A 24,280-nucleotide genomic window follows, 5' to 3' on the forward strand; every position below is an offset into this window, starting at 1 on the left:
GTTAAAATTCTTCCATTTTCACCTCTGGAGAGGATAGTATGTTGCACGGATGGTAGTAGCCTGTCTGGAGTTGTTGGTTCCAGCATTTCTCAGACTGAGTTCTTGGGCACAAAGTCCCCACACTTGCAAACACTTAAGTGCCCTATGTAAGAGTTTGCCAGGATCAGGGCCAAAGTGAGAATCTTCTACTGAGCATGTTTGAAATTAAAATAAACAAATAAAAAGATGAAAACAACATTGTAACAACGCCTGCTTCTAAGATGTGTGCAACCTTGCACCCATTTGGGAGCAAGTGTTAATTCAGACCTCATACAGGAGGTATGCAATATTTATGATCTGCTGTATCATTTACAACTTGTTAGGGGTTTCCCCCCTACTCCTTTCTTTACTGGATCAAAACAATCACCACTCCTGTGCACTGCATTATAAAACTATATAATTCATCCTGAAAATAAAGTGTCTGGATTAGTTAATATAGACTGAGGTAAGCAACTCAAATTAGTTTACAATTACCTAGAAGTAATTCATAAGAAAAATATTTATTTTCATTTTCAGATTTTCATTTTTTTGTGTTAAATTCTTTGGTTACAGCAAAAGGAATCTAACACACTACCACAGTGACATATAACTAAGCCATAACATTGCAATATACAAAAATTGTGTAAACAAAAAGCCTTTCCATACTGGTACTCTCTGTGGGCCAGATTCTGACCTACAGAATCTCACTGAAGTCAAAAGGAATACTTATGAAGCACAGGCATACCCAACAGGAGTCAGGGTTTCAGCATCTGGCCAGTGCTGGGATAAGACTGATCCCCTTTTTATATTTGATCAGGGGGGAAAATACCTGCAGCCAGTTTTTAAAGAGATAATTTAACCTTGGATTGGTTCACACATCCATCCTGCACAGGAAAATATTATTCTTATTGCTTAGTCCAAACTCAAAGTAAACTAGGTGGACCAAAGTCTCGCCTCATTTATACCCAATGCAACCCCATACGATTTTGCTAGAGAATAACAGAATAGGACTCTGGAACATTATTGATCTTTTAGTATGAGGCATGTACCTGATATTCATTTGGAAGCAAATATTAGTTCATTGAACAAAAATGCAAAATCCAAGATGCTCCACTGAAGTTCTTCTTCTGGGGCCCAGGTACTAAGTATTATTCCCTCTTTATGGAAGCACGCGCACCTGTACCATCTCTGGACCTATGTCAGGCAATAGATGTCTAAAAGAGAGTTTAGCACATTTTGATGGTAAGTAAACTAGCAGTTCCTTAGATTAGGTCTAAAACCGCAACTTGTGGCAACATTTAGTGAGTCAGAGAGAGAGTGCAAGAAGCTAAAGAAAGGGGGATATTTTGTTTTTCTGTAATGAAATAAACAGGACATGTGCACTTAATATCTATCTCCAATTTGATGTACATTATAATAAGGCAACATAAGTACTGTAAAATCTAAGAGATTATTTGAATTGGAAATATAGTCCATTCAAAAACTATTTTAGCTACTAATACTTAAAATCTACCAGTTGGCCTCTCAGAGTTGGTAAGACAACTCCCACCTGTTCAAACTCTCTGTATGTGTGTATATATCTCTCCTCAATATATGTTCCATTCTATGCATCCGAAGAAGTGGGCTGTAGCCCACGAAAGCTTATGCTCTAATAAATTTGTTAGTCTCTAAGGTGCCACAAGTACTCCTGTTCTTTTGGCGGATACAGACTAACACGGCTGCTACTCTGAAATCTTTGACAACGTACCAGACATTAACTACAGAGCGGATTGGTTTGTATGGTTTCACCTGCTGTGTTTTGGATAGCATTCAACAAGATTTTTCTCTTCATAGAAGAGGGTGGATCTGGTCCCACCGCCCTTACTCGTATGTAACTTCCTATTGAAGTCTAAGGGAGTGTTGCGTGTCTCAGACTGCAGGATTGGATCTTAAAACAGTAACGTACAGATGGCGTCTCATTAAAAAATACTGGAAAACTGGAATACAGTGATAGATAATTACAAGGTGATATTTTTAGTTAAAAAGTTACAAAGTTACAAACTTGTTTGCTTTAAAAAAAAGCCACACACAGTTCACACAAACTATTAAAAAGCCACATAAATTCTTGCCCTTTACATGTTTGGCAAAATCAAAATCTTGGAGTTTGCATATACCCATGCTTGAGTACTTTTCAAAGGAATTAGTTCAGAACAAGAACATATCTCAGAAGCTGTATAGATCTACTGTACAGACTCATTCAAGTAGCATAGTTGTTGCTTCGTAGTGACAGGTGAATGGTAGTATCAAGCATGGACTATCATTTGATTTTATTTAATTTTAAAGATGTCTTCAGTCCACAAGTACACTTTTCATTAACCAAAAAAAAACCTGTCTTTTTATTATTTCTTTGGAGGAAGAACATTTTCTTCATAGAAACCTGGATTTACTACATTTCCAGGTGGATCGTATCTGGCCACCACAAATGTGGAGCCATCACTTGCTGTGGCTTTTCCAACTCCCATCTTCTTTGTGTTCTTCCAAACCATTGCTGTAAAGTGACCTAAGAGGAAAAAGGTCAAATAAACACATTAACTTTGGACAACAAATCTGAAAAATTATTTCTAGTGATTGAGCAAAAACAAGTCACACCAAACTAAGTTAGTTTCTTTCTCTGACAGGATAACACACCTAGGGGGTGAAAAAGAAAATGCAGCTGATCTAATAGTTTGTCTTTAGAAAGACAGCCAACATGGTTCTCCACTGCACTCATGAGCTCCTTACTCTGTTCCAAAACCAAAATACATAGGAAAAGTTATGTGAAAACAACTAGGCCTGGATGAACATCAAGTATAAAAGCCCCAGATCCAAGGCCCTGGGTACACACCATACCATGCGCAACAATGATCCCAGCCCTGTCACTCCCAGCAGTATGGCTGACAAAGTAACCATCCTACCACTGATTGTTCCCACCTGCTTCAACGTTCTGATCACTCCGATTATGTTTCTATGGTGCACAGCATAGTTAATAGCATTAGTGAAACATTAACTTCCCAGGCTTTTTTCAAGTCCCTTATGACAGTTATGGAGTAGCGGTCTCTCAAAACCTACTCCACCAGCTGTTCCCTCTCGGCACAGTTACAGATAAATGAAACTTTCCTATGAAAAAAGAACAGGAGTACTTGTAGCACCTTAGAGACTAACAAATTTATTTCAGCATAAGCTTTCGTGGGCTACAGCTCACTTCTTCGGATGCATAGAATGGAACACAGACAGAAGGTATTTATACATACAGAGAACATGAAAAGGTGGAAGTACCCATACCAATTGTCTTACTCTGAAACCTTTCCTATGAAACACTTTTGAAATCTCTCTCATTGTTTCCTGCCAATTCCAAGAACAATGGTATTTTCATCTCATACTAAATTGCCAATAGGCAACTAAGGAGCCAAAATTTGGCCCCAATTTACACTCTAGGTAACCAGGGCTGGCTCCAGCTTTTTTGCCACCCCAAGCGGCGAAGCAAAAAAAATAAATAAAGCTGCAATTGGTGGCACTTCGGCGGCAGCTCTACTGCGCTGCTTCATTCTTCGGTGGCAATTCGGCGGTGGGTCCTTCGAGAGGGACTAAGGGACCCGCTGCCGAATTGCAGCCGAAGACCCGGACATGCCGCCCCTTTCCATTGGCCGCCCCAGGCACCTGCTTCCTTCGCTGGTGCCTGGAGCCGGCCCTGTAGGTAACACCTCATTGACATCAATGGGATTAGATGGTAGGAGAGGTAAATCAAGGCAGACATCAGCACAGTATCTTTAATTAAACAGCTGTATAGTTTCTATTATTATAATTTTGATATTTTGTGGGAAATAAAGTGCATTTGTCCTCAAAACCAACACCTTTTAATACTGACAGTTGAAGGGAAAAGACTGAGAATTTTTTAAAAATATATCTACTTTGTTTCTAATACAAATTTTGTTTACTTTCTCATTCCCCTCAGAGTCACAGTTTCCTTTTATCTTTCCAGTTATTGTCATTTTCCTGAGAGCAATTCTAACATTGGTCTTTTACACACACACACACACACACACACACACACACACCTTAATTTTTTTTAAAAAGCTGATTTTTTAAAAATAGTGATAAAGTAGATTTAACAACTTTTTAAAGTAAGAGCTGCATCTTTGAAGGAGCAGTGCCCAGCTTGAGCTCACCTGTCCCAGAAGAAAACCCCGGATTTTGAAAGCTGTAATTTTTTATTTCAGCGTACCATCTTTCAGCTACTTCCTTTCCTGCAAGACAAAAGAAATGATGCTGTGGATTTGCAACAGACAGAGTGAACGCAGCAAACTGCAACTCACATCTCCCTGCCCACAAGATTCTTCTGTTAATAGATCAGCAAGAACTGTTGATGCTTAAATGGAGTCATATAAACATGGAATGAGTAACAATTTTAAGCTACTTCTTGACTTAGGAGAAGTTCTTAGTTACAAGTGGCCTTCCCGCCCCACTCCCCAATTACCATCATACTCAGATATAGCATTCCATTATAAAAGGAACTAGAGCAAGAAAAGAGAAACAGAGTGCTGATGGATGCTTTCTATAACAGAAGAAAATCCTAGGCCCTTTATGAGCAACAGCAGCGGAAAGAGACATGAAAGGCCACACCCTAAACAGGATGATGTACTTTCAGAGAGAATTAAAATTAAAAACCACAAACCTACCCAAAAGGATGAGCAGCAAAGTGAGGTTTCAGAAAGATTAACTCATCCTGTTGGCTGATGGCATGTACAGTAAAATTATCCACTGTCTGTATTATTTACACAGATCACGGTAAGTTAAGGATGAAGTGCTGGTCTTTTACAGAGGATTTTCTGCTCGGGGATTTGTGGACAGGATGCCACAAAGGCACTGCTCCCACCACCCCCATTTCCACATTTCTGGGTGATTTCTAGTCTTATTTATTCCCTGTGGTCCAAATAGCAGAGGGCAGTATGATTATTATTACACCTGGCAAATTTATCCACCAAATAAAGCATAGATACCCCTTCCCCAACCCCACCAAAAACCCCAGTAGTAATCCAAGCCTGGCAAATATATAACCTCTCAAAATTGGACAACATGAAAAAACAAAGCAATAAATCAAAAGCAATGATAATATTTGGTCCCAATATAAAGCAGTTACCAGCAGCTTTAAGGTAATGGATTCACTGGGAAGACTTAATTTCCCCAAAATCTTTGAGGCAGTTTCCTCTGTCTCAATGAACTTCGGCTAGAGAAGAATATGAAAAGGCTTGCAGTTCAAATTATTGGGCCCTCTCTGGATGGCAGATGTGACCCAAGAACCTCTTGATGTCCATTGGCAGAGGGCGCAGGGGTTCACCAAAGCAGGTCAGATAAAATCTTTGCTGAAAGCCTGTGTCACAGTGGTCATCAAATCATTGTGAAATATATGGGCAGAATGTATTAATATATACTGAAAATTATATTAATAAGGCCTTGTAGTTAAAGGCTGGTCACTTAGAGGTAGTGTGCACTGAGACAGATTTCTCCAGACAGAAGGTGGGAGATGATCATTGTGAATCTTACAAAGGAAGTCTTTCAATCAGACTGCGAGTGCTGCAGGAAAAAACAAAACCAGCAGGGGTTATCCTGTTTATGAGTAAAGACAATGAACTTTGGGGGGCAAAACTGGGGGTATGGAGGTACATCAGGTATCCTTCAATCTGTGAGGACAAGCTGCCAGCTGGCTTGATCTTATGAAAAAGGGTCTCAGCCATTCTGGTTGAAAAGGCTGGGGAAAGGATTTAGGGGAAGCTAACTTGTATGAGGCAGGGCTATTCATCTTGTGTATTATAGGCTGCAGCAAGCATATTATCGTTTTGTTTTACATGTAACCAGTTGTTTCCAGTATTCTTTCTTACTATCATTTGAATCTCCGTTCTTTGATGACAAACTTGCTTTCACTATAAATGTATCTAAATTATGTGTGTTAAGTGGAGTGGTGATCCTGAGGTGAAACTAGTAAGCTGCTGTGTACTATTCCTTTGGGAGTAGCCAACCTGATAGTTCTGTGAGTGTTCAGTGGAATAGGGGCTGGGCACTGCAAAGGTATGCACAGAGAACTTGGGGATTGGTGTGTGCCTATTGCTAACCCACACAGAGAGAGTGAAGCCTATGGAGGCCTGGAAGGCAGTGCTTGTGTTGCCAGAGGCTGGTGGAGTCATGGAGCTCATCCACACCAGGCATAGACAAGACTTCCTCATGCTAAGGGCAGGTGGCAGCAAGGTGCCTCACAATCCTGGGTACCCTGGGAAGCATCACAGCAAGTCCACTCCAGAAGTCAGTCAGGAAAAAGTCACAGAGAGTCAAGAAGGTTCCTCCATCCACCACCAAAGAAAAGGCAGTTGAAGGAAAGAAGGAGATACTTGAGACTCTACAACAAAATTCAAAGCAGGATTCCCCTGCCGTATTCTTTTGATCAGGGATAAGTGTAACAGCCCTCTCCCCCTCCCCCCCCCACACATTGAACTTACCGATACTGTGCCTGTGCTGTACAGTTTGTGTTGTGTGTGTGTTTTCAATGCTGGCTGTTTTTCAGTCATTCCCCGACCCCAGCGTTTTAATTCTATACAGCTCCTGCACCATTTGGAGAACATCTATGTGGTCCAATTTTCTTGTTAACCTTCTGATACAGTCAATTACTACAGCTGCTCTTCTAAATTTTTTGAATGAGTTATTAAAGACACTAGACCAGATTCTCCAGTGCTGTGCAGGTGCTTGGGGTCACATGGAAAGAATAGTCTCGCTCTAAACAAGTGTAAGTGAACCAGGGAAGATCATGTCAGTGCGAGGGTAATCCTCTGGTGGAACAGAGCTGATGTAGAGAGTCCTGCACCATTCCCTTTCCCTACTGCAAGTAGATTAGGGAAAAGCGGACATGGCAAGACACCCCTGTGATACATCAATCTTTGGCTGCAGTTAAAATCCCCGGGGCCATTTGTTAGAGTAGCCTTCAGTTCACAGGGACAAACCTTGCATAAAGCCAGCACCAGGATCAGGGAGGTAACAATGTGAGCTTTAAGCTACCCTTGCTGACACACCTGAGCTGTGTTGTTCACCTCCACCCCAGGAGCTATCTGACCAGAACCACATTTCAATAGCTGTTTTTACTGTTTACCACCTTCTGCTATTTTAATCCATTTTTGTCCCGCAATAAAATTAAGAAACTTTGATTATACTACACAAATCCTTAGAACAAAAAAAATGACCCAGGCAAGCTCTGTCTTGAGTTAAGAGTTTTATCATTTGTTAGTAACACTGCATAGTGCTTTGTTAATGTTTATAGCCCTGTGATCTGTTTATTCCCAGCCTTGGCAGAACAAGGCTTGCAGTTTGTTGGAGCTCAGAGGTTTTATATGAAACAGATTGTGTTTAATGGGGCTAACTGATCATTGACTTATATGCCATGTAGTTCCACTAAACTCTATGGGAGTGCATGGAACAAGGCTGGCCTAGGTGTTTTCCACCCAGGCGGAAAATGTTTTTGGCATCCATACACACATACAAGCAGATCAGCTGAGAAAAAAGTTGGCATCCAACTTGCCTGCCTCAAAGGCTGGCTTTGAGTTTTTGTAAGTGATGAATTTGGCTCTATTTTCTTTCTTTGTTTTGGGGGAGGAGGGGATAAGCTGTTGAGGACGGAAAGTTTATTTGCTCGTCTGTTTACTGTCAGGTTCTTTTGTGTCTGCAACTTTGAGGAGGCCAACAGCCATTTCATTTTGCTTCTCTGCCATGAGGGGCTAATCCAGCAAATTCACCATTACTTCTTGACAGTTGTTAACTGATGGAATTCAGAATGGGAGTTGAGGGTGCTTTGCACCCCTCAGGAACCAATCGAGAACTTGCAGGATCAATAAATTGAGAGTGTCCTGGGGGACTTGCAAACTCAGGTCGTAGGGAGTCTAGCTGTATTTTGGGTGACTTCCACAGGTACTAACTGAGTTTTGAGCTGCCTCTCCACACCTCTGAACTTAACTGGGAAGATCCTGAACGCTGCAATCCCACCTTGGAGATTACAACTCCCATAATGCCTTGGGGAAGGGAGAGAGTCATCCTCTCCCAGGGAGTGCAGGGGGAGCGTGTGGTGGGCTCCATTTTTGGGAGAGGACCTGAGATTGCTTTTGTGGATCTGTCCATACTAGGAGCTGCTGCTAACCTGCTGCCAGGAAGCCAGAAGCTACTACTGAGAGCCTGCTGCGGCTTTGACCAAACAGAGAGCCTCAGAGGTGGTTGGTGGCTTCACTGGAGCCAGGGAAGAGACTGTTGATGTTTCTGGAGCTGACTGAGGTGGGCCTGAGGTGAAGGCAGTGTGCGAGTAACCACCAGCCTGGTTTGGGAAAGCACTTGTATAGGAAGGGGCACAGCAAAGAGACTCTAAGGGGTGGTCCGAGAAGAGGCAGAGTGATCTTCTCATCGAACAAGAACCAGGGTTACTGACATTTGGTTAAAACAATCTTCAGAGGGTTGTGCAGCTTGTTGCCTTGGCTGGATGGATTCACTGGACCAAAGGAGTGCTATCTCCAGTTTCAAGATCTCCAAGCACGCCCACGCAAGCAAGTGTTGAGAACTCTGAAATCCAGAGGAATGTCCACTCCGGGGAGGGGTAAATGGTGGCAGAGTAAAGGCAAGTTAGATAAGTTTTTTTGGTTTTGTTTTTTTAAGAGAAGAGAAGGGAAGGGAAAAGGGTACCTAACTAATACTGGTAAGCTAAATTAAAAGGGAAAAAAGTTGAACAAGGGAGAGAAGAAATTCTCTAACGAATCTGCTGAGCTCTGTCTCAGGCCGGGGACGGTAGAGAAGGAACTGAGGAGACCGGTCACGCACGCATACTATTAAGTACTCTCGGGGAGTGTGGGGGGGGGGGCAGGCTCTGCGCGTGCTTGACCGGTACAAGTACTGCTGTAAAAATCTCCGAGCGAAAGTGCAGGGAGTCACCAACACCTGGAGTAGAGTACCCACAGGGACATCTCTCAAAGAAGAAAGGTTTTTTTAAACATAATTATGATAATTTATGCAGCACCACAGATGACTATTGCTCTGTATACAAGGAAAAGATTATCAAATAAATAACCCTGCTCTAATTTATGGTTTCGTGTATCTGGTTTCCCAGTCAATTCATCTGTAATAAGTAAGGCAGAACAGAAAATACTGAAAGCAGGGGCTCCAAACATAATTTGCAGATGCAAAGCACTCTCTCTGAAGTCTATTTAAAAAAAAAACCCACAACCATAGTTTGCAGAGATTGCTTATAACAAGCCTAGATTTGTCTCCCACCCCCATCAACTATGTTGTCTCTGCTTAACATTCCAGGAAGTAGAGTAATAAGTCAGTTGATGCTGCCAAAGCTGTTAGGCCTACAAACATGCACAATGTTGTGCCCTAGTTAATTCTCTGACTGCAGAACAGCAATGACTCATGTTTTGCTATTTCACAGGCAGTCTTAGTCTTGGACCGCTACCGATGTCTCAAACTAAACTCCACTGTTCATGTGCTCCATTAGGGCTACCATATGTCCGGATTTCCCCGGACATGTCCGGCTTTTCGGTCTATAAATAGCCGTCCGGGGGGGATTTTTAAAAATCTAAAAATGTCTGGGATTTCCCCCCGGTCGGCTATTTATAGATAGAAAAGCGGCGGCCAAGCGCCACTGGGCACCCAAAGCCCCTTCCCAGCTCCCCCCATCCCCTGCAGCCTTACCATGCTGTCCGGCCCGCAGCTGTCTTCCCCCTCCTCCCGAGCCCTGAACGCTTCACCCCTCCTGCTCCTCCCCCTCCCCTGCTTCCCGCGAATCAGATCTTCGCGGGAAGTCTGAAAAGAAGCAGGGGCAAGCGGGAGGCAGCAGCAGGTAAGCTGGGGCGGGGGGGGGAGGGGGTGCGAGGAGGAGAGCTCCAGGGAGGCGCAGCCCTGGCCGAGCGGCGCCCGGCGGCCCCAGCGGCTCCAGCCCAGCTCGGGCCCCAGCACCCCCGGCCCAGCTCGGGCCCCAACAGCGCCGGCCGAGCACCTCCGGCCCGGCCCCAAGCCCCGCAACCCCGGCCAGAGTGCAGCCCGATTCCTGGGCTCTTTAAAGCCGGCCCTGGTCAGGGGACAGGGAGACGGGGTTGGATGGGTCGGGAGTTTGGGGGGGAGCTGTCAGGGGGGCAAGGGTGTGGAGAGGGGTTGGGACAGTCAGGGACAGGGAGCAGGGGGGGTTAGATGGGTCTGGGATTCTGGGGGGGCTGTCAGGGGGCAGGGGTGTGGAGAGGGGTCGAGGCAGGCAGGTAGCAGAGGGGGTTGGATGGGTCAGGAGTTCTGGGGGTCCTGTCGGGGGCGGGGAGCAGTTGGATAGGGCATGGGAGTCCCCGGGGGTCTGTCTGGGGGCAGGGGTGTGAATATGGGGTGGGGGTGTGGATAAGGGTCGGGGCAGTCAGGGGACAGGTAGGGTCGTAGGGCGTTCTCAGGAGGGGGCAATCAGGGGACAAGAAGCAGGGCGGCTTAGATAAGCGGTGGTGTCCTAGGGGACAGTTAGTGGCAGGGGTCCCAGGAGGGGGCAGTCAGGGGACAAGGAGTGGGGGGGTTGGGGTTTCTAAGGGGGGCAATCAGGGGGTGGGAAGTGGGAGGGAGTGGATGGGGGTGGGGCAGGAGCGGGGCTAGAGTGGGGCTCCTCCCTGCCCCCCCCCCCCCAGTGTCCTCTTTTTTGCTTGTGGAAATATGGTAACCCTAGCTCCATACGTGTGTGGCTTCAGTTCTCGGGATGCAACACACTTACCCCCTCCACTTACATGCTCCCATAGAATTACGACTTCACTAACCTCCCAGCCTTAGTTGGCAAGAGGGTTAAGTCAATGCTTCGCCCTGAAGATAAAAGAGCAAGTGAATTGCTGTCTGTGATACAGATCTATGAACTGAATGCATTGTGTAGTGACCTGCACACGACTGCTTGCCATCCTGGTGCTCTCCAGCAGGTGTTAGTTTACATTTGTCACATAAACTGGTGGTAAAAGTAAATTGCATTTCACTCAGACACTTTCTGAAGCAATTGTTTCAAGCATAATTATGGGCTCTTCTCCCTCCCCCTCTGCCTTCTCTTGAGTTTTGGCCCAAGAAAAGCCATTGGAACAAGACCTGTTTTGCAGCTGCGTAGGCGGGGTGGGGTGGTCTCTGTGCACCTAGATGTGCAAGTGTGATTCCCATTAATGCTAACAGAAGTTACACCTGCACACTGAAGAAAAATCATAGATGCTTCTGTGCTTCATTCAGGAGTAACGTGTCTAAAATAAATCGATCACTCAGTCAATGATGCCCAAACCAAGATCTTATTGATGCTATGAGCTTTTTTGGAATGTGATGTTTTGGTATCAACATCTCCGTTAAATCGAGTGCATGCCAAAAAATAATTCTTCCTGGTTAAGTGGCTCCAACTGCAACCTTTTCTTCAGCTGCAGAATCTGAATGAACCCTATGTTACTCCAGCTATAGGTCAGTGTGAATGCACAGCATTACACAGCATAAAACGGGTGAATTAAGCCCACAGTCTTTATTCTAGGTCTAATAGATACATTCAGACTTCATATGAAGAAAGAGCTTACCAGGAACAGAATAGAGAGTACGCAAGATATGAGGAACCAATGACAAACATGTCATTGTTATGTCATATTTTAAGAATTCTGCTAGGAAAGAATTTTATGAACCCTCTATGTGACCTGGTCAGTGAGGTAGTTACTGTATACTGGGTGCTTAGAAGTTTCTGTATGAATGCCTTCATCTAATTCCTACTGGGAGCAGCCAAACTCACTGACCCTCTAAGACGCATACAACAATCTTCAGAAATTCAAGAATCAGGGCTTGCCTGCCGGGGCTTGGGGATTCAGCTGAGGGGGGAGGAGGATCTTGGGGCTTCAGCCCCCTGGGAGGCACCTGCTGGGACTCAGGGCTTCAGCCCCGCTCCTGCTGAAGCCCCGAGCCCCAACAGGTGCGCTCAGCAGGGCTGAAGGCCCCCTCCCTGCTGGGCACAGAGGTGGCACATAGGGAGGCATATGGGATCACGTGTCTCCCTCCTCCCCCCCTGATTTTTGCCATAGTTTGCTGGCGCCGCTTGGTCACATGGTGCTGCCTGGCCCCCTCCCTGCACTGCAGCTGGGCATCAATAGCTGGGAGCTGCAGGGAGAGCCGCTGCTTTTGTTGCTGCCTCTCCCCCTTGGAGCTAATGCAGCGGCCCCTTCCTGCAGCTCCCAGCTGTTTGCCGCTGCCTCTCTGTGCAGAGCTAACACCTGGGAGCTGCAGGGAGGGACCGCTGATGGTAACAGGGGGCATGTGCCTGAGGGGGGGCGTGACTCAAGCTGTTGGGGGGGGCCTTTAAATTGTGCCCCCCAACTCTCAGCAGGCAATATTTGTCTCTGGCAGAAGCCCCTAGCTCCGCCCCCCAAATCTGGTAGGCGGAGAATGGGGGATGCGGGGGGCTCTGCAAGTCGCACTTTAACTGTAAAAGAGCTGCATACGTTGCCACTTCCGGGAAACCCCCCAGGTAAGCCCCGCCCAGACCCCACCTCACCCCATTCCATGCCCCCTCCCATAACCAAACTCTGCTGCTTGCGGGGGGGGGAGAAAGGAGGGGGAACCAGGTAGGGAGCCTGCTGCCTCCACCAACTCCGCCCCCCCGAGCACCAGTGGGGGTCCTGGGCCATGTGCTGCCGCCTGTGCCACCCCAGCACCTGCGGGGGCCCAGGCAGCCTCCCCCCCCCCAGTTTTAGTCACCAGTATCTTTAGTAAAAGTCATGGACATGTCATGGGCTGTGAATTTTTCTTTACTGCCCGTGACCTGTCTGTGACTTTTACTAAAAATACCTGTGACTAAAATGTAGCCTTACCTATAATGCTTGAATTGAAGGAGAATTGTCCCCAGGAAGAAAACTATTGCCCAGATAAGGACATCCCAGCTCACACCTGAAAGACTGAGCAAAGCTATCAGCTCCAAGGACCTTGCATCCTGTCTCCAACAAGTTGCAAGCCTTGGGCCAAGGCTGAGAACTAACAGCTCACAGGGCTATACACAGTTAAAAAGTGATTGTCTTGGAGAAAGGGGAGGTGATCAAAAGGACTAAACAGCTTTTAAAAGAACTCTTCCTCTGAGGCTGGGAGAGAGAAGTGGGTTGAGTTAATGGAAGTATCTATGCCAGCCAGACCCCAGAGGTCTTATGGGATTTATAGGAAGCTTAGCCCTATGAGGAGCCCCATATGGATAATAATTAGATACCTGGTAAACTAGCTGTAAGTACAGTCTGCTTTATTTTTCACAATTTTACCATCACTTTAGCAATTTTGGGGTGATTTTTACCTGTTTCATAAAAATATGGTGATAAGTTGCCAACTCATGAATTTTCCCTTATTCAAAACAGGAGATGAATGGCAGTTCCTCTATCTTAAGGGTGAGGAGAGGGCAAGTGGAGTTTCCATCTGAGCCGCCTGGAGAGGTGTGAATTGTTTTGTGCATTAAAGGTTGACTTTTCTACCTGAAATTATCCCACACACATTGGGAGGGGAATAAAGGGGACTTAAAAAGTCAAAAGACAGAATAAAAACCATGATTTGATTTGAAAAAGACTATTCTGGGGGCTAATCTCATGATTTGAGGGCATGATTCATGAGTTTGGATCTCTTGAGAGGGTCTGACTTACGATTTTTGATCTTGTAAGGTTGGCAATATTGTTCTTTTAAGATCTGTTTTTCTCTTAAATGCTTGTGTGTTAATATATGACACTTTACTTTAAAAAGGCTGTCCGGTCACTGGGTACCACTGTCATAGCTCCCAGAGGGAACAGGCTTGCAGATGCTGGACATAAATTCAGACCTGCTGAGATAAGCACAGAATCATTCACAGAAGACTAAAGCCAGAGACCAGCCTGAGAATAGGAGAATTGCACAATTCCACTTTAAACCAGGTGATGGCTAGAGATCTGAGAAGGGGTGCGCGCAAAGAGACCAGAGGGTCAGAAGGGCAGTTAGCCAGTAACTGTCACAGAATCTATTTCCCCAAGTTTGATGATCTAGAGCAGTGTTTCCCAAACTTGGGACGCCACTTGTGTAGGGAAAGCCCCTGGTGGGCCGGGCCGGTTTGTTTACCTGCTGCATCCACAGGTCCGGCCGATCACGGCTCTCACTGTCCGCGGTTCGCTGCTCCAGGCCAATGGGAGCTGCTGGAAGTGGTGGTCAGTACATCCCTCGGCCCGCGCCGCTTCCAGCAGCTCCCATTGGCCTGGAGCAGCAAACCGCAGCCAGTGGGAGCCACGATCGGCCGGACTTGCGGATGCGGCAGGTAAACAAACCAGCCCGGCCTACCAGGGGCTTTCCTTACACAAGTGGCATCCCAAATTTGGGAAACACTGATATAGAGAACTCACCACCGCATTTCTAGTTAACCCGCCTGAATTGATTTTGTATTGAGCAATGTAATTTTATATTAAATGCCACCATTTTACTTTACATTTGAATAAACTTTTTGTAAAACAAACGAACAACAAACAAACAAAACCCCAAATAGGAAACATTTGGCTGAGCTGGCACTCGTAAGAAGTACATTTTAGTTTAAAGGAAGAAGTCAAACAAACCAACCACACCCACCCACCCTAGATGACAGTTACCAGATCATAGCGGAAGTGGTGAGTGCAAGCAGTGTGCAAACAGATGTGATCTCTTTTTAAATCACTTCCGGAGCTTCCTTTCTGCTGGACTTAGTTGCAGAGCAATGCGCTAACACTTTAAAAAAAAAAAACTTTACTTGATTTTACTGCTGTGAACCACAGCTGAAATTGCAAAACTTTTCTAAGGAAACACAGCTGCTGCTGACAATGTCTGACTGATGGCCCCTACTAGACAGCAATCCTGGCATGCCTCTCTGAAGTGTGAACTGAACAGTCTTGGATGGTTTTCGACATGCCCTGGCTGTGAGGAAAAGCTGCTAAAATTCCATATTGCATGTAGATGACAGAACATGTATAATAAGAACAGGACAATCTGATAAGCAGAAGCTTTAAGTTCTAAGAGTTGATAGTGCTCTATTGTGGTGATGATAATGATTTTATAGTGAAGATGGAGAAGATGTATGCATTATACTTCTCCCACTAAAACCTCTTCTCTTTCTCACTCGCTTTTTTGTACACTTCCTTAATATCTTGTGTTGCCTTTCCTCACACTGAGTAGTAATTTACTCCGTGAATAATCCTAGTGATTTTCACAAGTAGACTAACAGAGTTAATATTATTCCACGTAAAGAAAAGCAGCAGAATTGGGCTCGATTAAAAAAAAAAAAGTTGTAACATTTTTCTAATTTCATTTTTAAACAAAAACTGTCTTAGAATTTACCAGTTTCCACAAAACACAGAAAATTAGGAAATGTAGAGTTGTTTTCTCTCAAAAATAAACCACATATTTGCTTAATGTAACCAATATTTATTTGTAATATTGAACCTTTCTTGTCTGCCAGCCCTCTTTGTGTGCTTGATTGGGGGAGGGAGCTGCCTGAGGCCCCGTGGTTGCTGGGGTGGCACAAGCAGCAGCACACGGCCCAGGACCCCCACTGGTGCTGGGGGGGGGGGGAGTTGGTGGAGGCGGCAGGCTCCCTACCTGGCTCTTCCCCCCCCCCCCCCAGCAGCAGAGTTTGGGTGTGGGAGGGGGCACAGGATGGAGTGAGGCGGGCTCTGGGCGGGGCTTACCTGGGGGGCTCCCCGGAAGCGGCAACACTAGGGTTACCATACGTCCGGATTTTCCCGGACATGTCCGGCTTTTTGGGCTCCAAATCCCCGTCCGGGGGGAATTCCCAAAAAGCCGGACATGCCCGGGAAAATCGGGACATGCGGGCGGCGGTGCTGGGCCGGGGGCCGGGCCGGAGGCACCAAGCGCCGGGGGCCAGCGGGGCCGAACGCCGGCGGTGCCGGGGACCAGGGGGGCCGGGCCGGGGGGTGCTGAGTGGGCCGGCGGGGCTGGGGGGTGCTGAGCGGGCCAGGGGTGTTCGGCCGGGGGCCCGGGGGCCAGCGGGGCCAGGGGGTGCTCGGCCGGGGGTCTGGGGGCCGGGCCGGGGACCGGCAGTGCTGGGCGGGCCAGGGGTGCTCGGCCAGGGGCCGGGACCGGCACCCCAGGGCCTGAGCCGACCCAGGCTGGAAACGCCGGGGGGCCAGCCTGGGCCGCGCCTCCTCCCCCCACACACCCCCTTACCTGCTTCAGGCTTCCCGCGAATCAAATGTTCGCGGGAAGCAGGGGAGGGGGTGGAGTTGGGGCGGGGACTTTGGGGAAGGGGCAGAGTTGGGGCGTGGGCGGGGCCGGGGCCCGGTGGAGTGTCCTCCTTTTGGAGGCTCAAAATATGGTAACCCTAGGCAACACCCCCCTCGTACAGGTCTTTCTAGTAGACGTGCGGTAAGTGCTGGTGCAACGCACCAGGTGCTACAGCCTCTACAGACCTTTATACTGATCAAGCCTGTAGGGTGCAACTCTGCACTGAGTGGTAAGGAGCCATCCATGCCATGAGGCGTATTGGGGAGTCTCAAGGCGTGCCTGCTACTACACTCCTTTATTGCGGTGAAGCTTGCTCCCTTCTGCATGCTGATCCATCTCCATAGGTTAGGCCCTGCATCCTTCCAATCCTCTGGGACATCATGTATCCCCCGGGCAGTAGAACAGTGAAGTCCCTTTTCTCCCCAGAGTGCACAGCCTGCAGTCCTCTATGGCCATTTCACGGACCACAAGATGCCCTCTCATACTTCCCACCACATAAGGTCTAGTCAGAATTTCGTCCTAAACGTCTCTAGTACCTGCCTTCAAGTTCATGAGACACCTGGCATGCCATCAGGTGTTTGGTGTACCAGAGCAGCCCAGAGAAGGGTGAGGTAGAATACACTAGGTAACTGTGCTTATGCTGTCACTCATCTGAGCATAGAAAAAGAAAGTCTGCAACGCAACTTCCTCAGGATCAGAGGGAGCAAATGACTGATGCATACTTAAAAAGAACAGGAGTACTTGTGGCACCTTAGAGACTAACAAATTTATTAGAGCATAAGCTTTCGTGGACTACAGCCCACTTCTTCGGATGCATATAGAATGGAACATATATGCATCCGAAGAAGTGGGCTGTAGTCCACGAAAGCTTATGCTCTAATAAATTTGTTAGTCTCTAAGGTGCCACAAGTACTCCTGTTCTTCTTTTTGCGGATACAGACTAACACGGCTGCTACTCTGAAACCTGTCATGATGCATACTTGTTAGAGTACAGGGCTAAATAAATTTCAAACAACAGCCATAGACTGTTAGCTGGAAATCTTATAATGAAATTTAAAGAAATTCTAAAAACTCACAGTTAAGGCATTACATTTTCAAACCCTACTTTTCTTCTGACACATGAAACCCAACTATGCCAGCATTCTTGTTGAACACCAAGAATCCAGCAATGCAACAGCTCTTTTTAGAGAGACTGTATGCCAAGTTGAAGATTTACTGATGTTTTCTTCATCTGGAAAGGAAATTGGAAGACACTAACTCCCTTTGTTAACTACTTGAATAGAATCCATAATACAGCCAGTTTCCAGCCTCATTCAGGTTAACGCACATTAATTATCAGGATGGAACTGGACAAGGGAAAAAAATGGAAAAAGAACCAACTCCACAGGGGCATAGCTTAAGCCAACAGCTGAGAACAATTTTCTGCACACAACTAGCTTTCACTCACAAGCACTTAAAAAGACCCTGCTCTATAGGCAATGTAGTTGACTCAAAAGATTTGTATCATAAAAGTTATCATTTTGGGGAACAAGGAGAGGACATGGCTCAGACTGCTCAGCAGGACATGCAATGCTGTAAATAAATAAATTAGATACAGCCATATAAAAAGCTCTCCATGCAGATTAGACAAAACACCTGTGGAAACAGCATGTAGAAGAAAAAACTGCTCCATTGAAGGAGTAAGGATTATATAATGTAGAGGGTTTTTTTTTCCTCGCTAAGTTGTCGAACAAAGTCATCATATAAACTGTTAAAAATGTTTGTGGAACATTAGTGCTAATAAAAAGGAGGAAATGAAGTACGGCTAGCAAGGGACAAGCCCTGTGCTAACTTCACACAACTATGCTCCCCCAGGCTGCCCCAAAAGCATGTTTCATGCTATTCCAAAGGACATCATGCTAATAGTTCTGAAGTGAGCCAAAGTGTGTAATGATTTTTTTTACTGTGAACGAATATCCATTAAGGGATAGGTCTGGGATTTTTAAAGGTGCTTAGAGGCCTAATAACAATGGGATTTGGGATCCTACCTCCCCAGGACTCTTTTGAAAATCCCGGTCTAAGGTGACAGTATGAAACTACTTTTCTTCTAAGTCAAATGTTCTCTGGAAGAGATAGAGTCCTAACCTACTGCATTGCCTGGTCCCTGCAGGGGGAAAGCAAGCCTTAAAGTCACTAAAATAAGGGACCGGAGAAGGGATGGATGGGAGCTCAGTGAAAATTGTTCTTCCTGACCACTCACCACATGCTGCCTATGTGAGATAGTTTTACTAAGAGCTCGATTTGTCACGTGTCTAAACTAAACCACATAAAAATCATTTCTCTTTTAGGTCAGAAAGTATTTGCACTGGTGATTCAAGAGGGACCAGAAAGGTGTTGACACAAAGGTCTCTAGAAGTGATTTATTCATATAGCAGTTCCCGCACTTGGAGAGGAGAATGCAGGAGCAATTAGCATTGACTTAGGGCTGATCTACACTGAAATCCTACATCAGCATAACTACATTTCTCAGGGGTGTGGGGAATCCCTCCCATTGCTGTAGTGTATGTCTACATGGAAGTGCTGCTGCAGCTGTGCCAATGTAGAGTTTCAAGGGCAGACAAGCCCTTAGGCTTCTTGGCAATGTTGGGCCAACGACTCTCCTATGTTGTGCTGGTGCAAAATTGGGACAGGGAATAGAGAAGATGTAGGAGGCTTCTTTCCCCGAAGGGGAATGGGCTGCTACTCGCAGCATGCAGATCCAGCCCACCAGCTGTCTGTCACCTGCCGTTAGCAGACCATGCTAGCTGCAGCAGGACCGCCCAGAGGATTCAGGGGGTCTGGGGCAAAGCAATTTCGGGGGCCCCTTCCATAAAAAAAAATTGCAATACTATACAATACTATATTCTCGTGGGGGCCCCTGTGGGGCCCGGGGCAAATTGCCCCACTTGTTCCCCCCACCCTCCCGGGCGGCCTTGGGAAAAATAAACCTTCTGCATCTCGGCACAAACCCAGTTTGAGAAAACTTCTTTACAAGTTATCACTGGTTCTCAACATCAGCTAGTGCTAAAAGGCACTAAAGCTCATTAAAAGGGTTGGACAAATACTTTCCGTCAAAACTTTTTTTGGATCGAAAACTAGGGGTTTTTAAAAAGCAGAAAAAATAACGGACAATGCCTGCTTTCCTTCAAAATTTGTTGTGTTTTTTTTAATTGAAAAGCTGAAATTAGTCTGCCAAAACCTGAATATGGTTTGGGGTTTCAGAAATGTGTGGCCAAATAGTTGCTGCTTGCTGTGTTTAATTGTTTAAAGAAACAATAAAAAAATTCTGCTTAAAAAAATCCTAAACTTTTGAACCACCTCAGCTTGTGACCAAACGCCTGAGCCCATCCAGTCAGAGATTTTTCCAGGTTTCTGATACTCTGCTGGCTTCCTTGACTCATATCTGTCTCCATAACTTTGGGTTCATTTAGAACATGAGAACAGCCGTACTGGGTCAGACCAAAGGTCCATCCAGCCCAGTATCCTGTCTACCGACAATGGCCAATGCCGAGTGCCCCAGAGGGAGTGAACCTAATAGGTAATGATCAAGTGTTCTCTCTCCTGCCATCCATCTCCATCCACCTTCTGACAAACAGAGGCTAGGGACACCATTCCTTACCCATGCTGGCTAATAGCCATTAATGGACTTAACCTCCATGAATTTATCTGTTTCCTAGAGACTGGCTCCATGGGGTCCCTCACAAACTGGAGACGGTTACTGTGGGTTTGCTTTAGTATAGCTTATGTACGTACTCCAAGAACTGAGCATTTGAGCTTGTTCCAGAATCTGGGATGAGCCTATGTTGTGAAAACTGAAATGCTCAAAATAGTACATGCATGTGAATGGACACAGGGTGCTAAAATTAAATTAACCCAGGGGTTCTCAAACTGGGGATCAGGAACCCTCAGGGGGTCACGAGGTTATTACTGGGGGTCGCGAGTTGCCAGCCTCTACCTCAAACCCCGCTTTGCCTCCAGCATTTATAATAGTGTTAAATATATAAAAAAGTGTTTTTAATTTATAAGGGGGGGGTTGCACTCAGAGCTTTGCTGTGTGAAAGGGGTCACCAGTACAAAAATTTGAGAAGCACTGAATTAACCCCTCTGGATCCTCAGAGAATGTAGCGGGGGGTCTCCCTTGGTAGGGTTGGGAAGGAGATAGGTGGTGTAGGATATTGCTCTTCTCATGTGATCCCTCCCCAAGTGGCTAATTTTAAATGAAGTTACCCTCCCCTGACATGAATCTCCCTATGGCACTAACATTAAATATAGACTATAATTTGGCATTTGAGAAGTGAAAGGGATGGCAGCAGTGGCGTAGCCAGGTTCTAAGAGCAGGGGGAGCAAACACATAAAAAAGGCGCCCCCCCCGTGGCTCCTCCTCTGCCCACACCACACACACCCCTTGGCTCCTCCTCCGGCTGCGCCCCCACCCCGGCCCCTCCGGCCGCTCCACACATACCCCCTTGGCTGGCTCCTCCGTCCGCGCCCCCCCCGGGTCCTCCGGCCACGCTGTGGCCATGCTACGCCCCCACCTCGCTCCTCCAGCCATGCCGCGCCCCGTTGGCTCCTCCAGCTGCGCCGCCCCCCCATGGCTCCACTGGCTGCGCAGCCCCCACCAGCTCCTCCGGCCGCGCTGAGGCCATGCTGCACCCCCCCTCGCTCCTCCAGCCGTGCCGCGCCCCCCCCCTTGGCTCCTCCAGCTGTGCCGCCACCCCCCCCCCCACACGCCTTGCTCCTCCGGCCACACCCCCTAGCTTTTTTTTTTTGCTTGGGGTGGCAGCAAAAAAGTTAGAGCCGGCCCTGTGCTCCCTGTCCCAGCTCACCTCTGCTCCACCTCCCCGGGCCTGAGCGCGCCGCCGCTTGCTTCTCCGTCCTCCCAGGCTTCCCACTCAAACAGCTGATTCGCGGGAAGCAGGGGGTGGAGGGCGGAGAAGCAGAGCGGGGCGGCGCGTTCAGGGGAGGAGGCAGAGGCAGAGTGGAGGTGAGCTGGGGCTGAGGAGCGGGGTGGGGAGCTGCCGGTGGGTGTTCTGCACCCACCCACCAAATTTTGGAACACCCATGAGTCGGCGCCTAAGGCCCCACTTTTGGATATGTGCTCAGTGAGGGAGAGGCCACTTCCCCTGCTCCCTCGCAACTACACTAGTGGATGGCAGCCCTAATGGAAAAGCTAATAGCTTGGCTCTTCTGCAAGCCTCAAACTGCTGAATGAGCTTTAGGGTAGGGAAGGCTGTGCATCCCAAATAGCCTGGCCTTGCCCCCATCCGACCCCCACCCACTTCCTGCCCCCCGACTGCCTCCCTCAGAATCCCCGACCCATCCTGCTCCTTATCCCCTCACTGTTCCTCAGACACCCCCCTCAACCACCACGCCAGGACCCCACCCCTGCTCCCTGTCCCCTGACTGCCCTGACCCCTATCCACTCCCCTGCCGAGTCCTGACAGACCCCCCGGAACGCCCACGATCCAACCCCCCCGTTCCCTGTTCCCTGACCGCCCCCCCCAACCTCTGCCCCCTCCCTGCCCCTTATCCAACCCCCCCCAGCCCCAGCCCCTTACCCCCGGCTCTCCCCTCACCTGGAGCCTCGGCGCGCCGCATCCAGGAGCGTCCCTGGACAGTGCTCTGGTGGGGCTGGCTCTGGTGGGGCTGCGAGCCGCGTGGTAAGGGGGCGGGGCTGCGAGCTCCAGCGTGGCCTGAGCTCCCGCCGCTCAGCCCAGAGTTCGCAGCCCCGCCCCCTTACCACATGGCTCTGAGCGGGGAGGAGCTCAGGCCTTACCGGAGCCAGGGACGCTCCTGGATGCGCTGAGGCTCCGGGAGAGGGGCGGAGGCGGGGTCGGGCCGGGGCCAGGGTTGGGGAGGGAGCCTCAGCCATTCTCGTGGGGGCCCCTGTGGAGCCCGGGGCCTGGGGCAAATTGCCCCACTTGCCCTCCCCCGCCCCCCCGGGCGGTCCTGAGCTGCAGCATGCACATCTTCTTTTCAGCACAGCAGTTTAAGTGTCCACCACTGCACATCCCCTAAGCCAGTCCCATGGAACCAGGTTCACACTGTCAAGATTTCTGGAGCTGAGGAAATATCTACCTGTGTCCTTGCTCTGAGCCACCCGACCAGCCAGGATGGGATTTGGGCCTTTGTATTAAAAATATTTACATGCCTAGTTCAAAGTGACTAAAGAGGCTTGTTTACTTAATATCTATGAGTTAGGAGCAAAGACCAAACTTACCTGGCTGATCATAGGAAGCCCACGCTAGATTTTCTCCACATTTTCCATTTGAAGACTCAGGGCTGTGTTGGAGGACCTTGGTGCTAGCCAGTGTTGCTGCATACCTAGCAAAGGAATCATACACCAGTGACAGAGCAGTACCAGCTAATATTGCATGCAGATAGCAGTCACACTGACCTGAGGGTTTATAATCCTGTTACTGAATTTCCAGGCACCTAAAATAGTGGGTGCTCTGAGATCAACACAGATCTCAGCAGCATGAGGAGAGGAGTCCAGAGGCCTTCTGCCTTCTAATTGCCTCTAGGGCCTCCCCACTTCTATACAGCATGACTCTCTGCCACAGAGGGTCTGGTACAAAGCCTCATGTCACTGAGATCTGTGCAGATCCTGGAGAATCCAGGAGCTGCAGTTTCTGCCACTTCTGTGTACGGAGAAGAAAAAGAACCTGCAGAAACTGCTGTAAACTAATTCCTATAGTTTTTAGTCCCCTACATGGGAAAAATCTGAATAGGGACAATATGGATTATAAATTAGAATATATTCGGGGGGGGGGGGTTCCCAAGTCCCAGCCAAGAAGCTATAAAGAGAACAAATTAATCGTGGCATGAGAGGTAAATAGTCATGGATTAGAGATTGTTTAAGAGACAAAAAACAGTGAGCAGGAAATAAATAGTCAATTTTCAGTGTGGACAGAGATGATTTAAAAGAGTTTAAGCCCAGAAGGACCATTAGATCATCTAGTCCAGGGGCTCCCAAACCGCAGTACATGAACATGGTACTGTTGGAAGGGTTACACCCAAAACTCTAAAAAACCCTTTCGGTTCCAAAGAAACAGTCATTTCCTGCACCGTGGAGGCCAAAAAACGCCCAAGAAGCAACATGTATCAGAGGGGTAGCCATGTTAATCTGTGTCCACAAAAACAATGAGGAATCTGGTGGCACCTTACAGACTAGCAGATTTATTTGGGCATAACCTTTTGTGGGTAAAAAACCCCCACTTCTTCAGCTGTATCTGAAGTAGTGGGGGTTTTTTACCCACAAAAGCTTATGCCCAAATAAATCTGTTAGTCTTTAAGGTGCCACCCGACTTCAAGAAGCAACATGATGCTTTCAGCCACAAAGGTGAACAACTTGCCCACTGCGCCGGCACAGTAGTTTTATTTGGTGGTGTGTCGAGCGCTGTGGTTGTCCACAGGGGCGCTCTACTCTCACCAGGCACCCAGCTAGCTGCCTTTCTGCTATATTATTATTTGCGTCACTGTAGTGCCTAGGACGAGGCCCCAGTTGTGCTAGGCGCTGCACACAGAACAGAAGGCCGGCATAGTCTTCTACTTGTACAGGGCTACACTGCTCAAGTTATTGTAGCAAACGTGCAAAGTTCCCTGTCGTGCCACAAGAGCTCCTCTCATCTGAAAAGACACGCGCAGGCAGGGCTGGTTCAGAGCGGCTGCAAAGCTCACAGTCACAGGGAGCCACAGGATTGAAGCCCCCTCACCCCCACCACACACATAAGTAACCGCTGCAGAGCAGGAGCTTCCTCTGCACTCTCTGCCCCACAGAGGCTGAGGCCTGACCCCTGCAGGGCTGGAAGGCAGGGGATGCATGGAGAATTCCCCCTGCCTCTGCAGGGAGGCCGGGAGGGTGGGGTGGCAGCTGGTCAGGTCCAGTGAATAAAAGCCTGGCTACAGGACTAAGCAGAGTCACATTGCTCTGGCTGCAATCTGAGCCTCATCCTAAGAACGGGGCCACTGT

The 24,280-nt window shown here is 47.8% G+C and overlaps 1 protein-coding gene across 1 annotated transcript in view; it reads right to left on the reverse strand.

The window, feature by feature from the left end:
• Positions 1 to 520: 520 nt before the first annotated feature.
• Positions 521 to 24,280, reverse strand: part of GLIPR2 (GLI pathogenesis related 2) — a 46,697-nt gene continuing 22,937 nt past the window's right edge. The window contains exons 3-5 of the mRNA XM_054019232.1: positions 22,529 to 22,632; positions 4,203 to 4,280; positions 521 to 2,557 (exon numbers count right to left, since the gene is read on the reverse strand). Coding sequence (XP_053875207.1) covers positions 2,397 to 2,557; positions 4,203 to 4,280; positions 22,529 to 22,632 — 343 coding nt within the window. The 3' untranslated portion in view covers positions 521 to 2,396. The remainder of the gene's footprint in view (positions 2,558 to 4,202; positions 4,281 to 22,528; positions 22,633 to 24,280) is intronic.

This window comes from Malaclemys terrapin, chromosome 2 (genome assembly GCF_027887155.1).
Source record: "Malaclemys terrapin pileata isolate rMalTer1 chromosome 2, rMalTer1.hap1, whole genome shotgun sequence".
Classification (NCBI taxonomy): domain Eukaryota; kingdom Metazoa; phylum Chordata; order Testudines; family Emydidae; genus Malaclemys; species Malaclemys terrapin.